The sequence below is a fragment of the Furipterus horrens genome, unplaced genomic scaffold (genome assembly GCF_987537825.1).
Source record: "Furipterus horrens unplaced genomic scaffold, mFurHor1.1.pri manual_scaffold_12, whole genome shotgun sequence".
Taxonomy (NCBI): domain Eukaryota; kingdom Metazoa; phylum Chordata; class Mammalia; order Chiroptera; family Furipteridae; genus Furipterus; species Furipterus horrens.
The window spans coordinates 47,305,597-47,326,882 of NW_028327182.1; the positions used below are offsets into that span (position 1 = coordinate 47,305,597).

The following is a 21,286-nucleotide window of genomic DNA, read 5'->3' on the forward strand; positions in this document are numbered from 1 at the left end:
AGAAAACCTCCTGAACGGAGGAACAGAACAGAAATAGTGACAGTGGGTAATCTTCCTAAAAAAAAGAAAAAGTATGATAAAAAAAAAAAAAAAGAAATAATAAATTATTGAAATAAAGAACTAGACAAGCAAACAAGCAATGATTCACCACAAGTCACACTAAATTTTAAAAAAAAATTCTCATGATGTTCTTAAACTCAAATTATCACTAAATAGCTCTTCCCAGAAATGCTCACAAGTTAGATTGCTTTCGAGTTCAGAAAGGCATCAAACCAGCACTTAAAGCTAAATCAAAACAAGCTTGAATATTTTATTTGCTAAATTATAAACAGATCTAACTTTTCAATTTTAGAAGCCTGAATAGTGGAACCATTATTAAGTGGAATTGTTTTCATAAAGTATCAGAGTCTAGAAATACACTCTAGAATTTTTTTTCTCAAGTAACATTTCTTTTACCATCATGGAAAGACAAGGGGCTTGAAGAATGTTATTGTTCAAGTTAATTCAGCTTTTTATAAAATGCTTTTAATAATATTATTATAAGATTATCTTTCATTGATTACTTCTTTTAACTAAGTAAAAGAAAAATAAGAGTGGCATCTTAAGATTCCATGAAATAAAGGGAACAAGCCAGTCAACTGTGCTAAGCACTGGCAAATGGTAAACAAAAGCAAGCAAGATCCTTGTCTCTCAGAGGCTTTTAGCTAGAGGCAAAAATGGCCCACAAAAATGTAAGAATGTGCTATAACTAATGAGATAATATGTACATGGCACTGTGACCTAGCTTACCAAGAACATCTGATGTGTTCCTGAGGTAAGGAAATGATGGCTGAACAGAGACAGGATGAAAGGGAAAGAGAAAAAAACACCAAAAAATGGCCAAAGATAAGACTGGAAAGGTAAATAGGGATTTGGTCTTTCTGGGTTTCACAAATTAGGATTATTTTTGTCTATATCCTACCCATGGGCCCCAGGAGCAACAGACCAATTGAGTGTTTTAGGAATAATATCATTAAACCTGTACCTTGAGAAACATTACTTTGGCTGCACTGTGGAGAATGATTCGATTAGCACAAGGATGTATACAAGAAGACCAATTAGAATGGTTACAGCTCAAGTTAGGAAATAATGGACTAGGCCAGGGTAATGGAGACACAGAAATAAGTTGTTGAGATATTTTAGGACACAAAATAAATAGGACTGGATGATTAACTGGGTAAAAGTGTAAATTATATAGATATGCAAAATGATATCTAGCTTTTCAGCATGCATAACTGGATGGACATGGGGTGATATTCACTGAAATGATCAAAAATTCATTAAACATGTTTGAAGTACTCTTGGGTACAAAAACATATCAAATAGGTAGTTCAATCTATAAACTTCAACCAGTGTTATTAAACTTGAACCACTGGTATAAACGTACAGTGCTACCTTCTTATCCACAGGGATATGTGTGCTAAGGCCCCCAGTGAATGCCTGAAACCTCAGATACTGCCAAACCCTATATATGCTGTGTTTCTTCCTATATATACATACCTATGATAGTTTAATTTATAAATTAGGCAATTTCACAGATAGAATATTCGTTCTTACTGGAGATCTTAGCAACCGCAACATACAATTTTTTTTCTTTCCTTACTAATTCAAAAACTTTCACCTTTTTGTTTAAAGTACTTTACAGCTTCTCTTTGGGTCATCCAAATTTCCAGCTCACTTACTCTTGCACTTTGGGACCACTATTAAGTAAAACAGGGGTTATTTGAACACAACACTGAGATTTCATCATGTCATTGGTGCATATTTTAAAACTTATTGTTTATTCCTGGAATTTTTCATTTAATATTTTTGACCTACAGTTGATCACAGGTAACTAAAACCATGGGCAGTGAAACCACAGATACGAGTTCAATTCTGAAATAATCTATGGTATGGATAAAGACACCCAAATAATTGAGATAATGACCCAAGGACTCAGCCTTAGGAACTCCAATATATAAAATAAAGTCTCGGTAGACTGTGAATGAGTTCAAATGAAAGAACCAGTCAAAAAAGATACAAGGAAATCAGAGGAATAAAGACTCGCAGATCCAAAGAAGTGAAAAGAGAATGCCATCAATCATAGAGAATGCTGACAGGACATGTATGACAAGGTATGAAAACAGTCCATTTGATTTGGTGGTAAGGTCACTGATTACTGCAACTGTATTATTTCAATAAAATTAAGATGTAGAAACAAGATTGGAGTGGGCTGAGAAGTGAGTGGTATTGAAAGAAATGGAAAAAATGTTAGTCATTTTTAAGTTTAGAAACATAGAGAAGAGGTAAGGCAGTAACTACCGTTAGATATAATTTTTGTTCAGTTGGAGAGCAGTTAACATGTTTGTAAGTATATAAGGATATAGTTGAAAGGGAGAAGTTAAATGTTTTTTAAAAGAAGGAATAAACAAATCTTAAGACTTCTAAGAAAGCAGAGGTAATATAGATGTGGAGCATAGATGGAAGAAAAAAGGATGGGTGACGAAAAGATAAGATTTATGTTTGATATCAGTAGAATGAATTCTTTCTTTCTCTGTAAAGTAGGAAGTGTGGTCTGTCGAGAAAGCTGCATGTTAGAAATTTAAGTGTATTCTAATTAATGAAAGTTTAGTTAGATGATAAAGCCTTTATAGAATAACAGAAACACTTTTATATTTATTGGACCTGGCACATAGCAATGCTTTATATATATATTAGCCCACTTAATCCTCAGAACAACCCTGTGAGATATCAGCTCCTTCAAAGATGAAGAAACTGAGTCACAGAAAGGTTTTTTTTTTCTTTTTCACCTTTCATTGCTTCTTTTCCAGGACTTCAACAGCTACCCAACATCATCACTAAAGTGTCAATGCAACTGACTTATTTATGAGTGGATTTCCCTCACTATATTTAGGCATCTCAAAGGTTGCCTATACCTTCCTCACTGAAATATTTGTTCAGTATCTACTATGAGGCAGCTACTGCATGAGGAGCTAAAAAAATACATAAACAACAGACAGTATGTTCCCTGGTCTCAAGAAATTATGCAATTTCATTTAGGACCTCATAGGCCAAGATAAACAATGTAGATTTTATTGTTTTTACAAAGAAAAGCAACTGAATATTAAGCAGGGAATGTATAATATTTTATTTGTGCTTTAACATTATAACAAATATTCTGTGAAGAACACAGACATCAAGAGATTAATCAAGGAGACCAGTAGGGCTACTGCAATAGTTCGGGCAAGAGATGGCAATGCCTTGGAGTAGAGGTTGATAGATGAACACAGTGAGAAGTGGACAGCTTTATGAGACATTTAGGCAGTAAATCTGATCTTTGAAAAAGGAGCAAAGAAAATTTAAAGGACAGGGGACATTCTCATTAACAAATGGTGTTAGAACAACTGGACACACACATATACACAATTTATCTTTCAAAAATGTTGACTCAAAATGAATCACAGACCCAAATGTAAAAGTAAAAACTATAAAACTTCCAGAAGTTAACACAGGAGAAACTGTAAGTGTCCATGGGTTTGGCAATAGGTTTTCAGATAAAACACCGAAAGCACAATCCATTAAAGAAAAAACTGATGACATGGACTTCATTAAAATTTAAAACTTCTGCTATGCAAGAGAGACACTGTTAAGCGAATGAAAAGACAAGACGGACTAGAAACTATTTGCAAAACACTTACCTGGCAAAGGACTGGTATCCAAAATATACAAAGAAGTCTTAAAACTCAGCAAGAAAAACAAACTGACTTCAAGAATGGGCAAAAGATCTGAAAAGACACCACCGAAGATGTTATACAGATGGAAAATAAGCATATGAAAAGATACTCAATAACTTAAGTCATTAGAGAATTAAATTAAAACAATGAGATACCGCCATACACCTATTAGAGAGGCTACAATCCAAAACTCTGACAACACCAAATACCGGTAAAACGTAGAGCAACAGGAACTCTCATTTACTGTTGGTGAGAATGCAAAATGGTACAGCCACTTTGGAAAAGTTTGGCAATTTCTTGCAAAACTAAGCATAGGTTTACCATTATTAGATCCAGCAATTGCACTAACTAGGTTATTTATCCAAATGAGTTAAAAACATATGCCCAGAAAAAACCTGCACACAAATGTGTATAGCAGCTTTACTCCTAAGTGCCAAAAATTGGAAGCAACCAAGATGTCTTTCAAAGTTGGATAAACAAACTGTGGTAAATCTATAGTGATAAAAAGACAAAGAGGAACCTTAACTACATATTGCTAAGTAAAAGATGCCAGTGAGAAAAGGCTGCACACTGTCTAGGAAAGCAAAGCAAGAGGCAGTTAAAAAAATATGAACAATAAAATGGCATTAAACACCTATCTATCAACAATTGAATCTGGAAAAGAAAATAAGCAAACAAGCAAAACTGAAACAGACTCATACATACAGACAACATTCTGACAGTTGCCAGATGGAAGGGGGGTTGGAGAGATATGGGTGAAAAAGGTACAGGGATTAAGTACAAATTTGTTATTACAGAATAGTCACAGGATGTGGTACACAGACAATAATATTCTAATAACTATGTATGGTGTCAGATGGGTATGAGATTTATCAGGATGATCACTTAGCAAGTTATGTAACAACTAATCACTGCAGCGTACACCTGAAACTAATATAGTATTGTATGTCAACTGTAATCAAAAAATTAAAAACGGCCCTGGCCAAGTGGCTTAGTTAGTTGGAGCATCACCCTATTCATACACCAAAAAGCTACAGGTCCGATCCCTGGTCAGGGCACATACTAGGATGCAGGTTTGATCCCTAGTCAGAGTGCATATGAGAAGCAGCCGACTGATGTTTCTCTCCCTAGCCTCAATCCCTGATAAAAATCAATAAACATATCCTTGGGTGAGCATTAAAAAAATTAAATAAGTAAACAAAAAAAATAAATGGGTTTTTTTAAAAGAAAAATCAGTGGTTGCCAGGGACTGAGGTTGTGAGACATGAATAAGTAAAGCAGAGGATTTTTAAAAGCAGTGAAATTTTTCTGTAAGGCCATAATGGTAGATACATGACATTATGCATTCAGCAAAACCCAAAGAATTATGACATGAAGAGTGAACCCTAACGTAAATTATGTAGTTTAATATATGAAAACTGATTAAACTATAACATGTACTAAACTAATGCAAGATAATAGTAAGCAAAACCAGGGGAAAGAAATTAACATGGAAACTCCCTGTACTTTCTGCTCAATTTTTCTGTAATCCAAAAAGCAGCTGAAAAAATAAAATCTCAAAACAATTAGACTAATGGATAATGGTCGGTCGGCAGCCGTCCGTCTCGAGAGACGATGGTGTAGCTTCTTAAGAGTCTATCTGCACCGCCGAGAATGGCTGTGCAGTCCGACTCGGGAGTGACACGGTATCTGTCTCCTCCCGTGTTGAATCGACATCTTGCGATGACGCTGGAGTGTCCTCTCCAGTGAAGCTGAAGCCACAGAGCCTGGGCAGGGTGATATGGAGGGTCTGCTGTTGCCCATGCAGCAGACCACCCCCTCTCTTCGCAGCTGAAGGGTCCAAGGGAAAGACGGAGTCAATAGAGCTTGGCTTCAGGTGCGCAGCAGGAGTTGCCGGTGTTGACTACAACGTCAAACCGCCTTAGGGACTCCGGCTCCGGATTTTCTGTCGGGGTTTACTCCCTTAGCCTTTCCCCTGAAGAGGTATGCCGCAAGGCAGCGGAGGTTTTTTGGATAATGACTAGATTGTATATGGCAGGTGAAGAAGAGACTGCTCCATGGTTTTTGACATGAGATGAACAATGGTACTGCACTGAGACGAGAAAGACTAAGAAAAAAAATAGTTCAGGGTTGTATATGTTAATTTTTTTAATTATCCAAGCTGATATCAAAATTGGAGATATCAAAATTAGGAGGGAGATAAAAACTTAGAGTTAATGAAATAAAAGTATTGAGTTGGTCAAAAAGTTCATTTGGTTTTTGCCATAAGATGGTTCAAATAACACTTAGTTGTTTTTAACTTCATTTGAAACAATTTTGTTGGGTTGTATTGTGACAGCTGTCATATCAGCATGCATTTAAAAAAACTTATCAAAATTGGTAAATTTTGTGTAGCCATTTTAATATTGAAGATGGAAGAAAATACACATTTTCAGCATATTATGCTTTATTATTTCAAGAAAGGTAAAAAACAAAACTGAAACACACACAAAAAAATGATTTGTACAGTGTGTGAAGAAGGTGTTGTGACTGACTGAACATGTCAAAAGTGGTTTGCGAAGTTTCTTGGTACTATTAGCACTTTGGCCAAATAATTGTTTGCTATGAGGGTGTCTTATGCATTGGAAGGTATTTAGCAGCACCCCTGGCCTTTACCCACTGGAAGCCAATAATGGGAGATAGCTGACATAACTCAAAATATCCAAATCAATGAAGTTATTGGTGAAAATTAAAATATGTCTCTTACTTTAAGGAAAAAACTAAATGAACTTTTTGGTCAACCCACTACAAAGCCAAGGGAATGAATAAGATAACATCTTCTAAGTGTGAAGGGAGAAGAGGTCAAGGAAAAAAGCTCGAGGACTGAGCACTGAACTACATTCCACAGTTGGATGAAAGAGTAAGACAAACAACAGCAACTAAAAAGTAAAGGCTGTGAGGAAAAATAGAAGTCAATCAGAAAGGAGTGTTCAACTATACTGAACTCTTAAAAGGTCAAGTAAAAAGGGGCAGACAAGTGGCCAGTGGATATGGCAACAGGAAGCACCTATGTGACAGTGACAAGAAGTCATAGTGATAACAGAAGCAAGAGCAAAATTGGAAATGGAGTGAAGAGTAAATAGAATTTGAGAAATTATAACAACAAGAAGGCAAGACAAAACCTTTTATTTTTAAAATTCTAAATTGATCTAACACAGTTTGTTCAAAATGACAGCAACAATATAACGGATGACTATAGCTTATGGAAAAGTGAAAGAAAGATCAGCAATATTATAAGGGATGGGAGGGAGGAAGTGGGATACTCTGTTATAAGAAACCTACACTTCCCATGAAGTAGTATCATGTTATTTGAAGGTGAATTCACTGCAAATGTATATTGCAAACTCTAGTGCAACAACTAAAATAATATATTAGGAGTATAATTGATATGCCAAAAGAGGAAATAGAATTACATAAAATATTCAATATCAGAGATGACAGTAAAAGAGCGTAAGACAAAATAAATTTTAAAAGTACATAGGCAATCAATAGAAACGATTCATATGAATCCAACAATAGCAATGCTCATTTTAAACATAAATGGCTGAAATGTTTCAATTTAAAAACAAAGCCTATCGAGTGGATTAAAAAACAAAACCCACCCATTTTAAATATAAAGATAGTTAGATTAAAGGTAAAGGTATAAAGAAAGATATACTATGTTAACACTAATCAAAAGAAAGCTAGAATAGCAACATTAATATCAGGAAAAGCAGACTTCAGATCACGAAAGTTATCAGACATAAAAAGGGGCATTAAATAATGAGGTCTCAATTCTCTATGAATGCGTAATAATCCTTAATGAGTATTTACTTAACAACAGAGCCTTAAAATATGTGAGGCAAAAACTGATAGAACTGAAATGAGAAGTTGATGAATCCACTATTAAAGACTTTAACACTGCTCTATTAACAACTGACAGATCCAGCAGGTAGAAAATCAGAAAGAAAAAATTTTCAACTGAACAGCACTATCAATACACTGGATCTAATTGACATCTAAATAACATTTCATCCAATAACAGCAAATACACATTCTCAAGTTCACATACAACACTGGCCAAGATTAAGGGCCATAAAATAAACAAAATTTTAGAGAATGGAAATCATACCAAGTATGCTCTCAGACCACAATGAAACAAACCAAAACTCAGTGACAAATACCAAATTATTTACAGATAGATTGAAAAACCCAAAATATTGAAAATTAAACAGCACGCTTCTAAAAAACACACTGGAAAGAAAAAGTATCAAGAGTAACTTTAAAATATATCAATCTAAAAGAAAATGAAAATACAACATCAAAATTCTAAGATACAGCAAAGAAGTGTTTGAAAGAACAAAATAAACTAAGGCAAACAAAAGAAATAAAAATTAGAGCAGAAATCAATGAAACTGAACACAGCAAAATACAGAAAAAGCAACAAAGCCAAAATCTCCTCATTATATCAATAAAATTGATAAATCACTAGCCAGGCCAATAAAAAGAAACAAGATGCAAAGAATATCACAAATGAAAGGGGCCATCACTACTGGTCCCATGGACATTAAAAAGATAAATACAGCCCATTATGAATCACCCTATCCCCACAAATTTAATCACTTTAATGAAATGGCTAAATTCCTTAAAAGATACAATCTACCAAAACTTAGCCAAGAAAAAAACAAACTGAATAGGCATATACCTATTGAAGAAACTGAATCAATAATTAATAACCATCCCAAACAGAAAGCACCAAGCTCAGATGGTTTCACCAAATATTTGTAAAATGATTAATTCTACCAGATATTTAATAAATTCTAGCAAACATTTGAGGAAATGATACCAATTCTCCACAATCTCTTTCAGAAAATGGAAACAGAGAAATTCCGAACTCATTTGATGAAGTGAACATAATAGCAAAACAAGGCAACATTACAAGGAAATTAAAGACCAATATCTCCCATTAACACTGATATAAATATCTTTGACAAAAATTAATAAAATCTAAAAATGTGCAAAAAGATTATATGTCATGACCAATTTTGATTTACTCCACATACACAAGGCTGATCCAATATTCAAAAATCAATTCATGTAAATCATCACATCACACCAAAGAAAAATAATATGATCGTATCAATAGATTCAGAAAAAGCATTTGAGGGGACTTCCAGTCAAGATGGTGGCATAGGTAAAAATGGCTCACCTTCCTCACACAACATCAAAATTACAGCAAAAATATAAACATCACACAGAACTGTCAGAAATCAAGTTGAATGAAGTTTGACAACTACAAAAATAAAGTAACCATATCCATCCAGGTGAGTAGGAGGGGTGAGTGAAGACATGGAACAAGCTGGTCCCACATCCACATGTGGTGGATAAAAATTTGGGAGGGATATCTCCGGAGTGAAGAATCACAACCTAACACCAGATCCCTCAGCCCAGGGTTCCAGTGTCAGAAAGGTAAGTCCCCATAACTTCTGGCTGCAAAAAGCAGTGGGGACTGAGTTGGTGGAAGAAACTTTTGGAGTCCCAAGCAATTTCTCTTAAAGAATCCATACACGGACTTACTCAGACTCACTCCAAGTCCAGCACTGGGGTAGGAGCTTGAGAGGCACTAGTGGCATAGAGGGAAAAACTGAAGTGTCTGGCATCAAGGCAAGAGCTGGGGAACAGCTTTCTCTCAGACAGAAAGACAGCAGGCTGGTGCCATATCTGAGACTTGATCAACCTGGCTAATGCTGTTTGCCCCACCCTGGAGATTCCCAGAGACTGTCCCACTCAAGTTATGGGCTCACCCAAATTGTTTTTCCATATGAGTGGCTGGTCTTGGCTCATGATTCACAACTTCCTAAATCCTCTCAAAGAACAGCCAGCCTCAGTGAGCCCCCAGCCCATATACCTCTTGCTAAGGACCCCAGGCCCATAACTAGCAGCAGTGAGCCTGGATTCACAGCTTGGCTTCACCTGTGAATCTCCAAGCCCAGCACAAGTAGTAGCACCTGCAGATTGCTTTATAGCTCAGATAGGGTGGCCCCAGACAAAACACAGGTGGGGCTGACCTTGGCCTGCACCACCCAGGAAACCCCAGGGCCAGCACATCCAGTGGACAGCTGCAGACCACGTTGGAGCACCACCACCCTGCCCCTGCATAACTGACCCTCCACAGAGGGCGGAGGTTGGTGGTAAGTGGTCACAGTCAGTCCTTGGCAGCTGACTGGCCTGGATAAATCCCTCCCATTGTTCTGCCAACAGCAACCAAGGCTCAACTACAAGAAGAGGGTGTACTCAGTCCACATGAAAGACACACCTTGAGTACACAGCTTGGGTGATAGGGGAGGCTGTGCCACTGGACCCTACAGGACACCTACTACTTTAAGCCACACTACCAAGACAGGGAGTCACAGCGGCTCTACCTAATACATAAACACAGGGAGGCTACCAAAATGAGCATAGAAACATGGCCCAAAAGGAAAAAAAAAAAATCAAAACTCCAGGAAAAGAACAAAAGGGAGAGAAACAATCTATCATATGCAAAGTTCAAAACAATGGTTATAAGGATGCTCAGGGAACTTAGTGAGGACCTCAACAGCATAAAAAAGATTCAGTCAGAAACAAAGGATTCACTAACTGAAATAACGAACAATTTACAGAGAAACAACAGTAAAGTAGATGAAGCCAAGAATCAAATCAATGATTTGGAGCATAGGAAGCAAAATACAACCAATCAGAACAAGAAGAAAAAAGAATCCAAAAAATTAGGATAGTATAAGAAGCCTCTGGGACAACTTCAGGAGGTCCAACATTCGCATCATAGGAGTGGCAGAAGGAGAAAAAGAGCAAGAAATTAGAAATCTGTTTGAAAAGATAATGAAAGAAAATTTCCCTAATTTGGTGAAGGAAATAGACATGCAAATCCAGGAAGCAGAGAGTCCCAAATAAGAGGAATGCAAAGAAGCCCTCTCCATGACACATAATTAAAATGCCAAAGGTTAATATAAAAAAAGTATCTTAAAAGCAGCAAGAGAAAACAAGTTAGTTATCTACAGAGAAGTTCCCATAAGAGAGTCAGCTGACTTCTCAAAAGAAATTTGCAGGCTAGAAGGGATTATCAAGAAATATTCAACGTTATGAAAAGCAGGGACCTACAGCCAAGATTACTACACCTAGCAAAGATATCATTTGGAATCAAAGGGAAGATAAAGAGCTTCCCAGACAAGATAAAACTGAAGGAGTTCATCATCACCAAACCATTATATGAAATGTTAAAGGGACTTAAGTAAAAGATATGAACAATAAAATGGCAACTAACACATACCCATCAACAATTGAATCTAAAAAATAAACAAAGCAGAGAAGAACAAACAGAATCATGGATACAGAGAACATTTTGATGGTTGGTAGGTGGTAGGGGGGAGTGTTGGGAATGGGTGAACAGGTGAGGGGATTAAGAAGTACAAATAGGTAGTTACAGAATAGCCATGGGGATGTAAAGTACAGTACATATAGGAAATAGAGTAGCCAAAGAACCCATATGCATGGCCCATGGACATGAACAAGGGTGTGGGGATGGGCCAAGGGAGTGGGGGTGCTGGGCAGAGGGGGGAAAATGTAGAAAAATTGGGACAACTGTAATAGTATAATAAAATATAATTTTTTAAAAAGCATTTAAAAAGCCAACATCTATTTACGTTTTTTAAAAAATTATGAGGAAACTAGAACCGAGGGCAGCTTCCTCAAGATGATAAAGAACATCTACAAATATACCTACAGCTAACATCATACTGGTGAGACACAGATGCTTTCCCTCTAATACAAGGAGCAAGAGAAGAAAACCAATAAAACTGTCTTTGCAAATCCCTAAAAAGAAAAATACTCCTGCACTAACTAACTATAGCATGGTCACAAGATACAGGTAACATCAATTGTTTTCCTATATACCAGCAATGAACAAATGGAATTTGAAATTAAAAACACAACTTACATTAGCACCCCAAAAATATTTAGTCTTAATCTAACAAAATATGTACAAAGATACATGTGATGGAAATAGTACAAGATGTTGATGAAAAATCAAAGATCTAAAGAGATATTTTATGTTCATAGTTAAGACTTAATAGTTAGATGTCAGTTCTTCCCAATTTGATCTACAGATTCACTGCAACCCCAATCAAAATCCCAGAAAGTCATTTTACAGATAGAGACAACTTGATTCTAAAGACTATATGAAAAAGCAAATGATCCAAAGCAGCCAGCACAATACTGAAGAACAAAGTCAAAAAAATGACACTACCCAATTTCAACACTTACCAAAAAGCTACAGTATTCAAGATGTGTTATTGCCGAACAAATGGAATAAAAAGCCCAGAAATAGACTCATACAAAAATAGTCAACTGATCTTTGAAAAAGCAAAGAAAAATCAAAGAAGGGCAGTCCTTTTCAACAAATGATGTTAGAACAACTGGACACACACACACACACACACACAAATTCACATTACACCTTTCAAAAAAGTCAACTCAAAATGAATCATAGATCTAAATGTAAATTTTAAAACTGTAGAACTTCCAGATAATATGAGAAAATCTAAGTGACCACAGGTTGTTTGGTGATGAGTTTTTAGATAAAATACTAAAAGCATGATCCATTAAAGAAAAAGTTTAAGTGGACTTGAGTAAAATTTAAAACTGCTCCATAACACACTATTAGTGGGGAAAAGGAAAATACAAGCCACAGACTAGTTGCAAAACAATTATATGGTAAAAAACTGGCATCCACATTTAAAAAAAAAAACTTAAAAAATCAACAATAAGAAGAAAAACTCATTTTTAAAATGGGCAAAAGACCTGGACACCTTGACAAAGATGATACTCAAAAACAAAGGCATTGTGTATTGCTAAGTGAAAAAAGCCAGTCTGAAAAGGTTACATGTTCAACTATATGACATTTTAGAAATGGAAAAACTTACAGACACAGAAAAAAGTTAGTGGTTGCCAGGGGTGGGGAGTGAGGGGAGAGATGAACAGTGGAGCACAAGGCCTTTGTAGGTCAGTGAAACTTTTATATGACCCTATAACTGTGATATGATCGATATTACATATTTGGCAAAAGCCATATAACTGTATGCCACAGTCAACCCTATGTAAACAAATGCACCACAGAAAAGCAAGAAATTAATAATAGGGGAAAACATGAAAGGGTGTACCAAGTATTCCTGAATGGGAGAACTCTGTTTCTTTCCAGTCTATTTTTATGTAAAACTAAAACTTTTTTTTAAATAAAAAAGTCAGTTAAGAAATGCATACTAAGTAATATATCCCTTTTACCTACTTTAAACACTGATATGGGATTTTCCTAAGAATATGCATTCTTTTGGGCAAAGATGTTTGGCAATCAATGGTGCAAGAGAATTCTTTAGGTTTTTACAGATCTTTCAAATGCCATCATTGTTTCTTACTGATTATGTGCCCTTGGGCAGGTTTTGTTACCTCTGAGTTTCAGTATTTTTATGTGTAAAACAGAAAAATTACTTTTCTCACAGGTCAGCTGTACTTAGACAAATATTTGTAAAGTACCTAGCTTTACACGGAGTCAGCATGTAAATGTTTTTTTCTTTCTTTCTCATTTACCCTTTCTTTCTAATTCAAGTAAAGTAGAATATACCCTACACATCAAGCCAGTGTTTCTCAAACAAAGTTACCTGTACCCTAAGAAGTATACATAACTATTAAACAATTTGTGTCTTCCTGGATTTTAATTTAGAATTTTTAGAAAAAACATAAATACTTAACTGGTAATTTAAAACACTGTTATACCAAGACAACATTGCTATACAAAGTATTTGCACTATATTTCAAGAGGCAAGATAAAATTATGCTTTCATTAGGACTTAGGCCACTCCCTCAGGTTTTCAGGGTTCCTTCTTTGTCATCATCTATTGTTTGGTATATATTCCAAACTTTTCCACTAAAGCACTGCCTTTTATTTCTAATTTTGTAACTAAACACAAGTTCATTTTTTTCTCAATGTCAGTCATGTGCCAACAGTTTAGCTCCCATGGGCCTGGTTATCCTTAAATTAGCAAGGAAAACCTGATAAAAGAACATTTTACATTACCAAGGTCATTTAATATGAAATTCATAGTTATTTGAGTCAGAACTCGGCAAATAAAAAAGAAATGAAATGGAAATCCTAGTTTTTTGACTAGGATTTCTCAAAGTCTTAGCTATTACCTTGAGACAACATTCTTTTCCACTAAACTGTGAACATTAGCCTTTGCATAAACACATTACTAACCTAGTTTTTAGAAAAACAAAATATTTTACAAATCACTATATAATTATTTTACTCAACAGAATATCAACATGCATAAAATTAAGCACCTGAATGAGTAAATATGTAAGGATAAATAAAGTGGCATAAGTATTCTAGAGCCAAAAACAGTGTGAGGACACCTGTATGTCTTGATTCAGTGTCACACATTAAAGAAGACAATGATAAACTGAAGCATGCTCAGAGAAGATCTACAAAACTTGTAAGGATCTCAAAACAATATTAACATGAACAAGAGCAAGAATACAGAGGTGCTTAATTTGTAGGGAAAAAAAAAAACAACTTGGCTTAGAATTGATGAGGTCTAATAGTCATGTTGTAAGTTCTGAAGGCTATCGTATTTGAAGAAAATCAGACTTGCTCTGTTTTTTCCAGAAATAGGATCTACATGAGAAGGCAGTACGTACAGGTCTCTAAGCTTGCAGTCAAGAGACTTGAATACCCAGACATTTTACCAATTATGTGATATTAGAAATATATGTCATACTCCTGGATACCAGTTATCTTCTATATAAAATGAGGGTTTTAAACTAGCTGATTTCTAAGGTAATTTTCAAATAAAAACTGACATAAAAGCAAATTCTGGATCAACTTAACATTATAGCATCCTGAACATGAAACCAGCTACCTTATAAAGTAGTGAGTTCTCTCACAAGTTCATATCATCATTTGTTTCACATAAAGGCAAAAAGTGGAGTAGACAGCAAACCATTTTAAGTAAAAGCCAAATGTTCACAAGCTGGTGTTCTTATAAAGATAGGATGGGAGATTATTGTGTTTAATATGTCGCCAGCTACTGACTAAATTATACTAGTAATTTAATTCTAGAAAAAAACCTAATAATTTTCCTAGCTCATCTGTATTCAGGATTGCATTTTCCTTTGTTTCTAGATATACAAAATATGCTACGACTTGACTCATTGAACCTACTTAATATTCCTTAGAGAATAATAGTATCTTTCTTCTCTGAATGATTCTCTACTAACCAACAATATTATTTCTTAAACCATAAGGTTCCCGAGTTAACGATAGTTAAGTGAATGTTTATAAAACTTGAATTTCTCAAACCAAAGTAAAAATTACTCAGTACAGCTACTGTTTTCTATGTTCTAGGTATCATTTAATAAAAATGGGCATTTACAGCAAAAATGAAGCCAGGCAATAATCTCATGGAATATGTACTCAACTTTCCATGCAAAGTACAATATTTTAATAGTGTGCAGGGCCTAAGAAATACTATATTAAATATGGATCGGAAACACTAAGAGAGCGAGGGTAGGAGATGTCTTGGGATATAGGAGGTCAAGCACACAAAGGGTACAATGTCCGTGGATGTATGTTTCTAAATGTACTCCAAAATCATACAAAACAAATTTGTGGTTTATCCATTTCTCTTCTCTGGGAGAGGTTTTTAGGGAAAATTATTTCCCTGATTCTGTATCTGTTTGAAAATGCAAGGGTATCTGTTGTAGTTCAGTTTTTCATCAGACATTACATTGAACCCCTTTTTGAACATTTTTCTACCTATGCCATACCTTACCTCTTGAGTAGAGATCCCTTGATCATAATTCCTGAAAAGTCCGATGCATATTTCAAAGTTCCCTAACTGGAGTAATCTAATTACCTTAGGTGTATACATTAGTTGAAAAAAACTTTAGAGCACCTATGTGCTTATTTCTGGAAACACCAGTCTTTCACATTTTAGAATTAAATTTAATTAATTTAAATTAAAATGAAGTCTGTTTAATGGGAAATAAAAAACACCTGAATAAAAAGAAAGCAAGAAATTGCTTAGGATATCTAAGCAGCCATTTTGCTCAATTGTTACAATGTAGCAAAATAAAGTAAGATCTGTGCACATATTTACAATAAACTATGTAACATTGCTTATGTGTCATTTACTTTTTAAAAACAGAAGTTATTAAAAAATAAAGTTCCCTCACTACAGAGCAAAAATGTATACTATACTTAATCCAATCAATGATGAAACAATAAGCCTGTGTTCTTATACTTCAGATATAAAGCTAACACATGTTCAAAATTCTGTAATATTTTTATTTTAAAGATACTGATGGTGTACAGAAGATCCCATGTAATAAGTAAATTAAAATATTTAAAACTTTCACTTCACCATTTTTTAAATAATGTTTGAAGTTTCTGGTGTAAGCTTTTATTTAACCTTTCACATCACTCTTCCATACACATTTAGTTGAAGATAAAGTTTTGTATTCAAGTAAAATACAGCCTTCCACTGAAATATTATTGTCTGTAAACCTTTTAATAGTTTTAACTCTAAACACAAAATTTTATCCACCGAATCCTTAACTCATCTTTTCCAAACTTACCAGAGTAATAAAGAAAAAATTTCAACTTCCCTTCCCAATTCCCCAAATATAGTAGTTATTCTAAATTATAATTCCCGTTTCTAATTTTCCAGAGTTAATTTCTTTGAGAAGCCAGATTACTTCATTTAATCCACAAGCTGTCATTAATTCAACTTTGATTTCTTGCCTAGGAACCCATCATAATGTTTATTTTTAATCTTTAGAGGCCACTTCTTATTTAAGTTTTCTTCAAATCAAAAGGGAAATTCAGCCCTGGCTGGTGTGGTTCAGTGGATTGAACACTGCCCTGAGAACCAAAACATTGTCGGTTCGATTCCTTGTCAGGGCAGAGAATCGGAAGGTTGCTGCTTTGACTCCCGGGCAGAGTACATGCTGGGATTACAGACCAAGTCCCTGGTTGGGGGTATGCAAGAGACAACCACACATTGATGTTTTTCTCTCTTTCTCCCTCCTTTCCCCTCTCTAAAAATAAATAAATAAATAATTTTTTTAAAGGGGAAATCCTCTTGTTTCTACCAGACTCTACATAGAAAAGGTAATTTGTTCCAGGGGCTTCAATTAAGTTTAGGTAGCTATAAAAAACAGAATCATTAAAATCAAATTTTATCCTTCTCCATGTTGTCTTAATATCAGGTTAAAAGCAAGAGAGTCCTAAGTCAATATTTCACTTTCTACAATTATTTGTTCAAGCAGAACCCTAAAATATAAAACTTTTTTTCTCCTGTTAACAGCTCTTATAAATTAGGTAGTCTCCAATCAGCCACTATTTTCGTGTTTTTCTGGGTATAGAAACTGTCTTTTACATGCTATTTTATAAAATGTACTATTTTGATCAATCTTGCTCTTAAAAGATTTCACCACATTACTCCTAATATGTATACTTTTGGCTCAACATCTTTCATGGTTTGCAAAATTAACCAAAAAAAATAACATCTAAAAATCGAATTATTGTAACAAAACTAAGATGAAGCTAATCATGAAAATGCAAAAACAGACTAAACAGATCACCTATTTCATAAATTTGGCACTGGGTGACACATAAAGAATCGTTTCAATTTAACTGTTTAAAAACTGTTTTCTCAAAAAAGGTGCACATACACAGACAGGATAAATATTCAGAGATACTTAGAGAAGACACATAAAACTAAAATACACTTAAAAATACTGTTGTAGCTTTGAATTTCTACTCCTGAAACAAAAATAAGCCATTTATCAGTAAGTGCATTTTTTTCATGGAGAAAATATTTATTAGTTTTCAAATGATCACATGATACAAATATTACAGTCATTCTAGAAAGAAATTACTTATATTAATATTCATAAAATAAACACTGAAAAATATAGGATTTCATATTATGACACAAAATATTTTAAAATCTGAAAGAAAAATGTATTAAAATAAGTTTATATAAACAAATCAGTTCACATTAATACACAAAATGTTTCACTTTTAAATAGCTTTAAGTGGAAAGAGGGGAATAGAAATGCACTTACATTTCTTTTGCACAAGGAACAAAGCTAAAATTTAATCAAAGCATGAGATTAAGAGATTAAATCACTTTTCATCTTTTAAAACTGAAACAAAAGTCTAATAATCTCACAGGCCATAAACTGGTTCAAAGAGTTAAACTAACAATTTCCAGGAAATTTAATTTTCAATTCACCTGAGTTCCTTCTAAAATGTTGAACAATTATTTTTAAAATTGAGATGTGTTTGTAAAAAATTGTCCTATTAGCATTTAACAAAAACAAAGCAAGCATAAAAGCTGTAATCATTTATGTAAATTCAGAGCTCTCTAAATAAATTTTAGTTTAAATTGATCTTTTAAGCTTACTTTTAAGTACTACCTGTACAAAAATTTATTTATAATTAATGAGGGAAAAAACAGCTTTAATAGATAGCCAAGAAAGATTAAAGGCCAATTTATAATTTAGCAAGTGTTTTCTAGATTCCTAAAATACATTAGATGCTTCTATATTAATAATTCTACAATTTCTATTAAAATTTATACCAAATAAAACAAACTGGCTATATCTGGTAACTTTTAAAAACTTCTTTAATAGCTCTGACTAACCAGTTAATAGATGCCAAAAAGAGAAACAGAAAATTTTTGATAGCTATTACCCTTTGAATAATTATCTTCCAACATTTACACATGCTACTAACTGATTTTGTTTCAATATTATTCCAAACATTACTATGCCTTCAATGCAGAACAATACCTTAAGTTTAACAGGTATTTACTACTTTAGGAGTAAGCTACTTTCATCTCAAAAGGTGTCTCTTCTGCTTCTATACTGGAATCACTGTTGATTTGACAAATGAGAATAAGACTTAAGACCAGAAAACGATAACCTAAGAGTGTTGCCCTAATTTTAAAAGTAGTTTGGGAGTTATTAAGACATTCATCCTTTATTTCAAGTTCCTTTCACAGTGTCAGCCAATAAAAAATTTTCATTAAGTCTTTTGGATCTCCTCTACTACTAAAAAAGTTTTACTGCTTGATTAAGGTGATTTTCAATCCCACAAATCTTTTAAGTGAAAGATACATAGAGCTGCTTTTAAAAGAAAGGAATCTCTCTCATGCTTCCTCTATTTCAGTCTTCTGAATAGAAAGGAATACTTTCATGGCCATGTAAAATTCCAATCTGAAAAAGTTATTTAATTATTTGAGCCTTTCCATTTCCAGACCAAGAGTACACAAGAGTAAATCTTAAGAGTTTATAAATGACAAGATCAGGTGGCTCTCTCATCCTTGTGTCTTCTAGATATATTGCATGGCTCCGTTCACCACTGCCTTCCAAACTGCAGGTGCTGCATGTGTGACAGATATCATCCATGAAGGCACTGCTAGAAGAGTTCCTTTTTCTGAAGAAGTATGATGTTTACCAGTTGAAAGAAATCTGGGCAATTAGAGAACAAATAAACCAGTCTCCCATTATCAAGATACCTGGAGTCACAGAAGGAATCCACCAAGGAAAAATGAAAACTTGCCAAAGGCACCAAGTTCACATTCTACCCATTGTAGATGATAAAAATTGTCTGGAATCAAACCCTACCCTTGGCATCAAAGAGACTAAGAGAAAACCATTTTAATGCCATGGGGAAAATCGAGGACAAGGCTTTTGCCACAAATAACATTATTCTTAAGGACTAGAAAACTACTTGTGAGTATATTTAACATAGCTTTCAGGGCTATCATATCCTAAAACTTATATTCATTCATATTTATCTTATTAAAGAATGAAGCGTAGATTTGATAGTAACACCATAAGAGTACTATCACTGCATCTTCTAAAAGATCTATTTAATATGAAGTCCTAAGGTCTGAGGTAGGAAAAAGACCAAAAATTTCTCACTAACGGGATAGGATAATACCTGAACATCACACTTTATAAGTTAGGAGAGTTCAGATGTCCAGCTTGCCCAAAGATGAAATGCAGAAACTTTTTAATTACTGGAATATAAGAGCACTTAGAAGTCCACTAGTACCATTAAAGGCTAAAATGGGCAAAGACTTTTTTAAAAGTCCTGTGGACTACACAGGCATTCACCAAATCAAGTACCCCAAATTAAACACTGCTTTAATTATCTGGAGAGAAAATTAAATAAATTAGGCCTCTGTTTGAAGGGGCACTAGTTAGCATTCTTAGAAAAGCAAACAGATTGCAGCCCTACTTGGCTCTAATAAGAATCCAAGGAGTTTACCAATAGAATTAAATGGGAAGTGGAAGGACACTCCAATCTATAAATAAACCCAAGTAAATAATGGAAAGCACCCACTTGTTTATTATCCTTTCCCACTCTCTCCAGAAGCTGGATATTCTGCCTCCAAGGGTTCAGTGGAGAAAGTGGACCCCTGACGTCAAAAGCTCTCCGTGGTCTTGGCTGTATCTGTGGTTCTAGGATCACTCCTTGCACCTCTGGTAGGAGAGAAGCACTGAAATAGAGAGCTGAATATAGATTTAAGAGAAAATTCTTATTAAGAAATTACATTCTCTGGTCATTTGAGTTTGTAATGATTTATCCTCAGGATAAAAAGGAGCTACCTTTGGGCATACTTTGTTTAGTGTCTTCTTAATTTGAATTAGATGTCTGTCCCCACAAATGATTAATTCTTCAGTAACTATTAAAAAGGGACCTATCTTTGTCTAAGCCATAACACACTCTGTGACAAACCACTCAACCTCAAGTGGTGAAGATCAAATCAAAAATGATAAATTATGACTGGAAACAAGATCGTTGTTATCTTAAAGGGACAGGGAAAGGCACTCAATCTCAGGTATATTAAAGGAGGAGTCCCAGTTAATTCTCTGTCAAAGAGAAGAAGATGGATTGAAAAGTAGAAACAGAATAATCAAGCACATTAACAGGAATATTAATAAACCTTGGGAATTGTTTAAGAAGCTGAATTTGTTCTTGGTGTTTAAGTCTTCAGTAAGTTAAAGAATTAATCAGCCTACAGTCCCATATTATAGCAATACAAAGCTCAACCTAAATTTTGTCAAGCTATGACTACTGTCACTAAAAAGATTTATTCTTCAAGTATTCAAATTTAAAAGTGGGAGATCAGAATAGTAAATATAGGCAATACAGACTAAAAATCTTTTTACAACATACGATCATTTGGTTGGAGGTTGAAAAGGACCATAAAATAATCATTAACGGCTACAATGCAGAAATTAAATCAGTAAGATACATCCAAATAATAGATGATGATAGATACTGAAAAACAGTTTACATTATTACGGAAATGAGGTAAATAAGAGAAGGAAGCTCAAAGTATACAGCATCTGATCAAGGAAAAGCTGAAAGGAGAATAAGATAGGCA

At 34.5% G+C, this 21,286-nt stretch overlaps 1 protein-coding gene across 4 annotated transcripts in view; it reads right to left on the reverse strand.

Moving 5' to 3' along the window:
- Nucleotides 1-21,286, reverse strand: part of TSC22D1 (TSC22 domain family member 1) — a 161,142-nt gene that overhangs the window by 105,811 nt on the left and 34,045 nt on the right. The window contains exons 2-3 of one of the 4 annotated variants that reach the window (XM_090258060.1): nt 20,239-20,395; nt 17,906-19,358 (exon numbers count right to left, since the gene is read on the reverse strand). The exons of 2 other annotated variants lie outside the window; for them this stretch is intronic. In XM_090258060.1, the coding sequence (XP_090114186.1) occupies nt 19,341-19,358; nt 20,239-20,395 (175 nt within the window). In that variant the 3' untranslated portion in view covers nt 17,906-19,340. Of the gene's footprint in view, nt 1-17,905; nt 19,359-20,238; nt 20,409-21,286 lie in introns of those variants that run through there. One more of the 4 variants, XM_090258062.1, reaches the window with a different exon arrangement.